Below are 9,389 nucleotides of genomic sequence, written 5' to 3'. Positions count from 1 at the left end.
CCAAACAGGTGTAAGACTACTAAGTAGTAAGCTAGGTACAGAGGGGACCACATATTCTAGCAGCCCCGGGAGTGAGGGAGGATGATATGGGAGGTAGGACGGGAATGGAGGTGTAGGGAGGACAAATCGGTGATGGAAATCCCCCTGATTTTATGTAATTATGTACCTCAAATATTATTGTCAACAATATGTAAGCCACTATGATCAAAATAAAAATTATAGTAAAAAATGGGGAGAAAAATAGACACTTCACTGAGGAAGATCTAAAGATGGCCAATAGACATATGAGAAAATCTAAATCAAGACAACAATGATGTACCATCTTATACCAGTGAGGATGGCACATGTCAAAATAATGGGGCCAATCTCTGTTGGTGGGGATGCTGTATGAAAGACATCTCATCCACTGTTGGTGGGAATGCTGCCTGGTCCAAGCACTATGAAAAACAGTAGGGGGTTCTCAGTAAACTCAAATTGAGATGTCATATCACCTAGAAATTCCTCTCTAGGTATTTATCCCCAGGATAGAAAGACATTCATCCTAAAAAGTGTATGCACACCACTAATTATTGCAGCACCCAGTACAATAGCTAAGACTTGGAATCAACCTAGATGTCCAACAACAGATGAGTTGGTCATGAAGATGTGGTACATATACACAATAGAATGCTACATAGAGTGGTAAGAAATGACACATCATGAAATTTGTAGCATCATGGATGGAACTAGAAAATTATTATGTGAAATTAAATGAGCCAAAAGAAGGATAAATACAGAATGATATCACTTAAATGTGGTATTTAGAATAACTGCATGAAAAGAAAAAACAAAACTCCACAGTGGTAAATGGTAGATACTCTGAACTCTGTAGGTGCCAGCGTATAGTGAAGAGAAGGAAACAAATCAAGTGGAAGAGGATAAACACAAAGTTTTTACTCTCTTTTATAATACAAAGAAACCTGCAACAATGGAGTCAGTTGTTTAGATTGAACAGGTGTCCAATCAACCTCTCATTACAAAGGCCTATAATAATGTTCTAATGTTTTTATCCACAGAAACAGGTACAGAATATGATTGGAAGCCAGAGACTCCCACTGCAGTGCTCATTATCAGTATGTAATTTTATTACATATAAAATAACTCTTCAACTTTGTCCATAAGTGTTCTTATAGATATAAGCTGACATCCTAATTTTGCATTTCAGTGCTCTATCATAGTAGACTCCAAATACAATGCTCATTATGACAATGTCTTGACAAAATAGTACAATTAATGTATTTTCCTTTAGCAGAATACATCTGCTACTTAATAATTATGTGCATAGAGACCACTGAAATAGACAACTGCACACCATACACTTTTGTTACAGACCCAGTTCATTGAGTATGGTTTTACAGATAACTATTATCATTTTTTTCTTCTTTCTCAATTCAAGCTACATTACATCATAATCCCCATACTGTCAGAACCTCAATGCACAAGACATGGTGGATGATACTACATGGAGTAGACTCCTCTTATAATGCTCACTATCATATTGCTTAGTACTCTCAATGTAAAAATTATGTTTATCCTAAAATGCTTCATGTACAAACTAAACTCAAAAGCTTTATTTAGCAAAGTTCAGATCCACCTTTGATGAAGTGCCTAGAAGTTGGAAAATTTTCCCTCCAATATGGCAGCTCCAGTTTTTTAAGCGCTCTGACCCTTAAGGGTCAGGCCTACAACTATAGACTATGAATAGATCTCAAATGTCTGTCTATAAGTGGGTGTGAGTGTATGTAGTGGACTCCTCTATGGTTGTCCACTCTGTATTGTACATAATCCCTGCCTATATTGCATATAGTCCCTGTTATAAATTATCCCTCCTCTTCAGTCCCCTTCACCACTCTACAAAACTTCCTCTATCCTCTCACCCCCCGAACCCCAATCCATTATCTCTTCATATTTAACCTTCTTTATATTAAGTTCTTAACTCCTCAGGAATCAGGAGCTTCCCCCTGTCCAGTAAGCTGCCACCAGACACCCAAAGCAAAAGGACACCCTCTCAGCCCCCCCATCTCTCCCCAGCAAGAAGCTGAAGCCACCACTCCTGCTGACTCATTACATGTGGCCCTTTTTCTCCCACCTCCCCTGAATGTGAACTGTTATTTACTACCGGATTCAGCTCCAAAGGGATTCCCAGCTTGAGAATGCTACCTGATCCCTGGCAAACCATTCTCAGACTCCTGGTGCAGGATGAAAATGGGCTCTGGATCTTATCCCCTCTCAAACTATCTCAAAAGACTTAATGGAGATATCTATATTTTTGTATGTTTATTTCCTTAATAGTTATAACTCTTATTGTTTATTTCCATATGTAGAGATAGCCTCCTCCATCACCACACTTTTTTGCTTGTTTTGGTTCTTCTTAGTATGAAATTTTAGTAGAAAAGTTTTGCTTGAGATAAAAGCTCAGGTCAAAAGCAGGGCACAGATATTGTATAGCCTGTCATTTTTACTCCCTAATGCACCAACAATATAATATGGCATCATTTTTTTGCATAGGCACACTAAAATGGAGAAATCTTATGTATAGAAAAAAGTTCTTATCTACTATGGATAAGAACCCATAAATTTTATAATGCAGGGGATCCTTCCACCCTGAACATTTGTCATGGGGACTTAACTTTGACCTCATGGGATCAGCCTTCCAACCCCAAACCTTGGATCAACCTCAGATTTGGCACAGTTCCCTGCACCAGGAATCAACCCCCCCCCCAGGGGTGTCCCTAATACATCTCTGGCACCAAGTTGATCCAGGGCATATACATATGACACCCTGATGACAAAAAAACCAGCAACAACGTGATCTCAGGGCAGGTTGTCCTAACTCACCACCTAGTGGTGAGATGAAATCAGAAGACCCTTCGCTACCCCCTCCCAGGGCAAAATGTTAATCTTACCTGATGGTAAGACAAGCCCATTTCTGGGAGGGGTCTATGGAAGATAAGGAAGGGGTTGCCTGAGGGGTGTATAGGGATTAAACAGGAGAAGCCTCAGGAGGAGGCAGGGAGAGAGAGCAGAAACAGGTTTAGGTACAGGGCTGCTTATGGAGCCAGCTTAAAAGATTAGCTTAGAAGCCTATTATTAGTAATAGGTGGCTAAAGCCTATTAATAATAAAGCTTCATGTCTCCTGAAATCTGACTGCTGTGGATCATTTCCTTGTTGCTACCCTGAACCCACAGACCAACCAGCTGGAAGGGGATGCAGGTGAATGGGTTGGCCAAGAAAGGCCTCACCATACATCCAGCATCATCCAGCACCATCTAGGCCTAATATTAATTTAATTATTACTACAACTATCCATCCTAGGACCTTTGAAAAAACCAAGATCACTACAGAAGAATGACTATGACAACTGTGACTAAGCAAAACTTTCCCTGGGAGCATAAAGAAAGACTTTATCCTAGGCTTTGTTCTAAGATCTGTGCAAAATCAAAATCTCTAATTACAGAAGACTGACTTTGACCACCACAGCTGAACTTTTTCCTGGGACCATAAAAAAGAGCTTGGTGTTTGACAACATACCTGGAGCCTCTAGTCAGTCTCATGACAGTATGCTTTTAGGGTAGAGACATCCAGTATCTCTTCGCCCAAGGGAGTTTCCTTCCTAATTTCCCCCAATGATTACTGTGCCCATGCAAAAAAACAAAACAAACAAACAAAACCAAAAACAAACTTGACATATCTGTATCCCCCCTTTCCCTTTTTTATTTTCTCTTAATTTTATTTATATTTATAGCTTACATATATGGGCTTCTGCCTTTTTTTACAGAACCATAGAACATGGATCATTTTGTTCTGCTTCATATTTTTATGTCTTCCTACAAATTGAGAAAAGGAAAAACAAATGAATGAGACTCAGGGGCCAAGTGGTCTCTGGAGCATTGAGTTGACATAAAAAATGGTCAAACCTAAATAGCCAAACCAAAGCCAACAACAATAGTATCAAGAAACCCAAACTACAACAAGAAATACACAACAGGGTCCTATTACTTTAACAGTCCATGGGTCTACAAGTGGAGGTATGGGATACATGCTAGAAACTATAGTGGATGAAAGTCAACACTGGTGGTGGGAATTGCCCTAATTCACTGCCACTATGTATATGAAATACAACTGTGAAAGACTTGTAATTCACATTGATCTCAATAAAAAAAAAAAAAAAACTCAAGTGCCCAAGAACAGAAATGCACAAAGATAAATTACTTGACTAAAAAAGATGAAATTATTTAATTTTCAAACAAGTGGATCTGGAGAGTATCAGAATGAGTGGTTAGACAAAGGGTGAGGGACAGAAAAAATGTTCTCTTTCCTGTTTTCTTTTCCTGTAATAGGGAAATAACTAATGTTCAAGCAATTGGAACAAGGAACAGGAGAATCATAAAAACTGGTCTTTAGTAGAAAGCTTTCCACTGGTAGAGGGCTGGGATGAGGGTGGGATGGAGTGAATGAAACAGGGAAGGGAACACTAAAACAATCGTGAATGGAAAGGATCACTCTGGAGGAGGGGGTGTTCTGTAAGGTGGTAGTGATATCATGTATATCACTATCTATTTTTTCTAGAGGATATTAATAACTATCTTATTGGTAGATATCATACCTTATTGATAACAATATTAAAAACCACAGTGCCTAAAGCAGTGAAGGCACCTGCCACAGAGGCAGGAATTGGAAGAATGGCAGGAGAAAAACTAGATACACATTGATGAAGTGAAGTGGATACTAGTGAAGATATTGGTGTTGAAACATTGTGTGCCTAAAGCACAACCACGGTTAACTTTGTAATTCATGGTAATTCAATAAAAAATAAAAATAAAGAAATCATTATTATCCTAAGAGCATATAAAGCTGTTCTTATTAGAGCCCTATTCTTTCCTTCCTTCCTTCCTTTATTCATTTCTTCCTTCCTCCTTCCTTCCTTCTCTTTATTCCTCTTCTTTTTCTCCTTCTTTCTTTCTTTCCTTCCTTCCTTCCTTCCTTCCTTCCTTCCTTCTTTCTTTCTTTCCTTCCTTCCTTCCTTCCTTCCTTCCTTCCTTCCTTCCTTCCTTCCTTCCTTCCTTCCTTCCTTCCTTCCTTCCTTCCTTCCTTCCTTCCTTCCTTCCTTCCTTCCTTTCTCTTTCTTCTTTCTTTCTTTCTTTCTTTCTTTCTTTCTTTCTTTCTTTCTTTCTTTCTTTCTTCTTTCTTTCTTTCTTTCTTTCTTTCTTTCTTTCTTTCTTTCTTTCTTTCTTTCTTTCTTTCTTTCTTTTTCTTTCTTTCTTTCTTTCTTTCTTTCTTTCTTTCTTTCTTCCTTTCTTCTTTCTTTCTTCCTTCCTTTCCTTCCTTCCTTCCTTCCTTCTTCTTCTTTCTTTCTTCTTTCTTTCTTTCTTTCTTTCTTTCTTTCTTTCTTTCTTTCTTTCTTTCTTTCTTTCTTTCTTTCTTTCTTTCTTTCTTTCTTTCTTTCTTTCTTTCTTTCTTTCTTTCTTTCTTTCTTTCTTTCTTTCTTTCTTTCTTTCTTTCTTTCTTTCTTTCTTTCTTTCTTTCTTTCTTTCTTTCTTTCTTTCTTTCTTTCTTTCTTTCTTTCTTTCTTTCTTTCTTTCTTTCTTTCTTTCTTTCTTTCTTTCTTTCTTTCTCTTTCTTTCCTTCCTGCCTTCCTTTTCCTTCCCTCCTTCCTTCCTTCCTTTCCTTTACTTGGTAAAAGGGACACCACCAGTGGACACCTGAGGATCAAACCGAGGTTATCCTGGGTCAGCTGCATAGAAGGCAAACACCTACCTCTGTGCCATTGCTCTGGCCTATAGAGCTTTATTTCTTAAGGTTAAATTTGCCAAATTAAATTATATTGCTGCAACATTAGCAATCTCAACTCCTATGGTTTATAGAGGCAACTTATTGACTATATTTAAACATTACTTATAAGTTCTGATTACATACAAACCATATGTACATTTATCTTATTTTATTCATATCTCCTATAACCAAATTATATGTATGTGCTCTAAGAAGCTAAGCACTTCTACTCCTCTGTGCTTCATTGAGTTTTAATTGCAAAGGAAGGAAGCCAGAATTATCTGTATTATATAGTCATAAAAATTATTGAGAGGTGCCAAAGCTATAGTACAGAAGGTTGAATGTTTGTCTTGCCCATGGCCAACTTGAGCCTGGGTTGGACATGTGCAAGGAAAACACCCTACCCCTCTCAATAATTTTTATGACTATGTAACAATTCCAGTTTCATTTCTCTAGTCCCTAGACCTGCAGAAGTAATTACTGAGAGCAGAGCAAGGAGTAAACCCTGAGAATCATCTGGTGTAGCCCAAATAAATTATCAAGCCCAAAATAAATGATAAAACAAAAATAAATTATCAAGAATATTAAATACTTCCCAGCATATTTATATATCTTGCATTAGATATGGTGAGTTATTCTTCCTTATTAAACCTATGTTTTTATTCTCTTTGGCTTTCAGGGACCTCTGTCTTTTTCTACCATTCTTTTCAGAGCAGCCTTGACTTCTTTGTTCCGGAGACTATAGATCACGGGATTCAGCATGGGATTAAAAAGACTATGAAACAGTAGGAGATATTTCTTCTGCTCCTGAGGATTTCCATATCTGGGCCCAACATACATGATAATGGCTGTGCCATAAAAGAGTCCAACCACACACAAGTGGGATGAGCAGGTGGAGAAGGCTTTCTTCCGCCCTTCTCCTGATTGGATCTTCAGGATGGCCCAGAGAATGTGAATGTAGGAAATCACAATCGAGGAAAATGGTCCCACCAGCACTGACACTGCTCCAGCCAGAACAATTATCTCATTGATGTAAGTGTCTGCACAGGCAAGCTTGAGTACAGCTATGATTTCACAAAAAAAGTGATTAATTTTATGAGGTCCACAGAAGGGTAATGGAAGAAGTAAAATTAGATGCACTAGGGCTAGGAAGACTCCAATGGTCCAGGAGGTCACTGCCAAGATAATACATATTTTCCAGTTCATGATGACAGAATAGCGGAGGGGATGGCAGATCGCCACATAACGATCATAGGACATCACAACTAGGAGAAGACATTCAGTGTGAGCAAAAGTCAAAAACAGAAAGGTTTGTGTCATACAGCCAGCATAGGAGATGGGCTTGGCCTGGTCCAGGAGGTTCACCAGCATCTGGGGCACTGTATTGCAGGCATAAGCTATGTCGACAATGGCCAGGTGTGACAGGAAGAAGTACATTGGGGTGTTTAGTCTGGAGTCCAGTAAAATGAGACCAAGGATAATCCCATTCCCCAGCAGCGTGAAGGCATAGAGCAGGGAGAAGAGACCAAATAGAAACACCTGAATCCTAGAGCCAACTGGAAATCCCAATAGAATGAATTCTGTCACTGTTGTCTGATTTTCCCTCATTTTCCTGTGGAAGAGACCACAGAGCTCAGCATGCTTAAATATCCGAAGTGCTTAAATGTGGTATACCATATGTGTCATATTCTTAAGACTAAAAATATCATTAAAAGTTGATTTTTCAAAAGCTTGCATTCCTGGTGAAATAGAGCTCGTCACATCAAAAATATCTAATGTAAGTGTTCTATCACAATACTCAGGTTAGGTTAGTCTTATATTCAGACCAACTTACACCACAATTAAAAATATGTTCTTAAAAAATATGTTCTTAATTAATGGCCTTCATGGCCGTGAATACTTTCTTTACTTTGTGATGATGCTTTATTAAAACTTTGTCTATAAGTATTCCTGCATCAATCTTTACTTTTATCCAGGTGATTTCTATACTGGTTTAAATTTTTGAGTATGACTATGCAAGAAAATATAAGATTCAAGGTAGTGATATTTTAACATGTTTTTTTAAACACATACTACCTTCAGTATATACATTATTTATTGGTTTGTGCTATTTCTTAGTAGTAAAATTTTAAATTTGGAAAATTTGTGTCAGTTGTATCAATTTTAAAAGGAGTAAAACTAAAATTTTTTAAATTTATTTTTGACATTGATTTGTCTGATCTATTTTGATTAGGTTATCTTTTCATGAGAATCATTATCTTGACTCCATGAGTACTTTATTTCTATATAACTCTATATAATGTTTATGTAGCTTGTGTATCTGCTTTTTTGTATTTGTTTTTCAAAAATTCTTACTATGTTCTAATCAACTATCAAACAGATAACATGTGTGTATATACATATATACTTGAATCCTGATATAAATATACTTGTGATCTCTTTTATTTTACTCTATTCTTAGCAATAAAAATTATGGATAAATAAATAATTTCATGACTATAGTTGTAGGTCTGAGATTTTGAAAGATATTAATACTAGAGCTAAAATCCCAACTGGAGAGTAAAGTTTTTGAACCTTCAACATGTTTCATAACTTCTTAATGCTAATGCAAAAATATTATTTTTCATGACTACTCCATTATATCATAACTTAATTATCAATGTTCTTATTTAAAATGTGCTACTACTACTACTACTACTACTACTACTACTACTACTACAGAGGAGGTATTCTGATGTTTGAGTGATTTTAACTTAAACCATTGCTCCTCTTTCCTTATCTAACTACATACTTCTTCAGAAGCTACATGAATGCCACAGAAGTGAGAGTCTAACAAATTAATACATACATATATGTTGGTTTTTGGGTCACACTCCGCAGTGCTCAGAGGTTACTCCTGGCTCTATGATCAGAAATCACTTCTGGCAGACTCGGAGTACCATATGGGATGTCGGGATTCAAATCACCATCCTTCTGCATGCAAGGCAAATGCCCTATCGCCATGCTATCTCTCCAGTCCCGCAAATTAATAATTTGAATCTTCTTCCTCTGTACCCACTCACATTTTCTGAAGTGTTACTATTTGAAAGACTTCCTAAGCGGTAAGATTTTGCCATTCTTTAAAAGAAGAACCTCAATTCCTATATGAAAGTACCAGAAGATATTATCTTATTCAAATACAGAGCTTCCTAAAACCAGGAAGACCCCTCTTGAAAATGGTTGTTTATAAGTATAGAGTTTGTAAAACTTTAAAGATGAATCTATCATCTATTCAAGTCAATTCTGTGCTACATAAGAAGTCTTAACAATGGTAAAGTCATTTTGTACAATGAGATTGGCCCTAAATGTATAGAAAATATATTAATCATTTCCTCTTCAATTTTCCTGTGATATTCGAGCCACTGAAGATACTAACACTGTTTTTCAGAGGTGAAGTTATGCAGTAACTTAAAGTAGAACTAAAGAGTGTCATCCCATCCTCCACCTAAGGCAAGTAACTAAAACACAAAACTTAAGGCACATTTGTAAAAATATTCTGGTATGCTATAAATTTTGACTGAGGAATATAGGACAGTGT

The 9,389-nt window shown here is 37.0% G+C and overlaps 1 protein-coding gene across 1 annotated transcript; it reads right to left on the bottom strand.

Moving 5' to 3' along the window:
- Nucleotides 1-6,487: 6,487 nt before the first annotated feature.
- On the bottom strand, nt 6,488-7,420 carry LOC126026238 (olfactory receptor 2A25-like). The gene has a single exon (XM_049785962.1). It carries the CDS (start codon nt 7,418-7,420, stop codon nt 6,488-6,490), a length of 933 nt encoding a protein of 310 aa, XP_049641919.1.
- Nucleotides 7,421-9,389: the final 1,969 nt, after the last annotated feature.

The sequence above is a fragment of the Suncus etruscus genome, chromosome 1 (assembly GCF_024139225.1).
Source record: "Suncus etruscus isolate mSunEtr1 chromosome 1, mSunEtr1.pri.cur, whole genome shotgun sequence".
In the NCBI taxonomy this organism is placed as follows: domain Eukaryota; kingdom Metazoa; phylum Chordata; class Mammalia; order Eulipotyphla; family Soricidae; genus Suncus; species Suncus etruscus.
The sequence above is the reverse complement of the archived record's forward strand: the minus strand, read 5'-3'. Positions and strand labels throughout refer to the sequence as shown.

Coding starts and splice junctions, on each gene's coding strand:
- LOC126026238 (XM_049785962.1), bottom strand. CDS start 7,420: ATGAGGGAAAATCAGACAACAGTGACAGAATTCATTCTATTGGGATTT.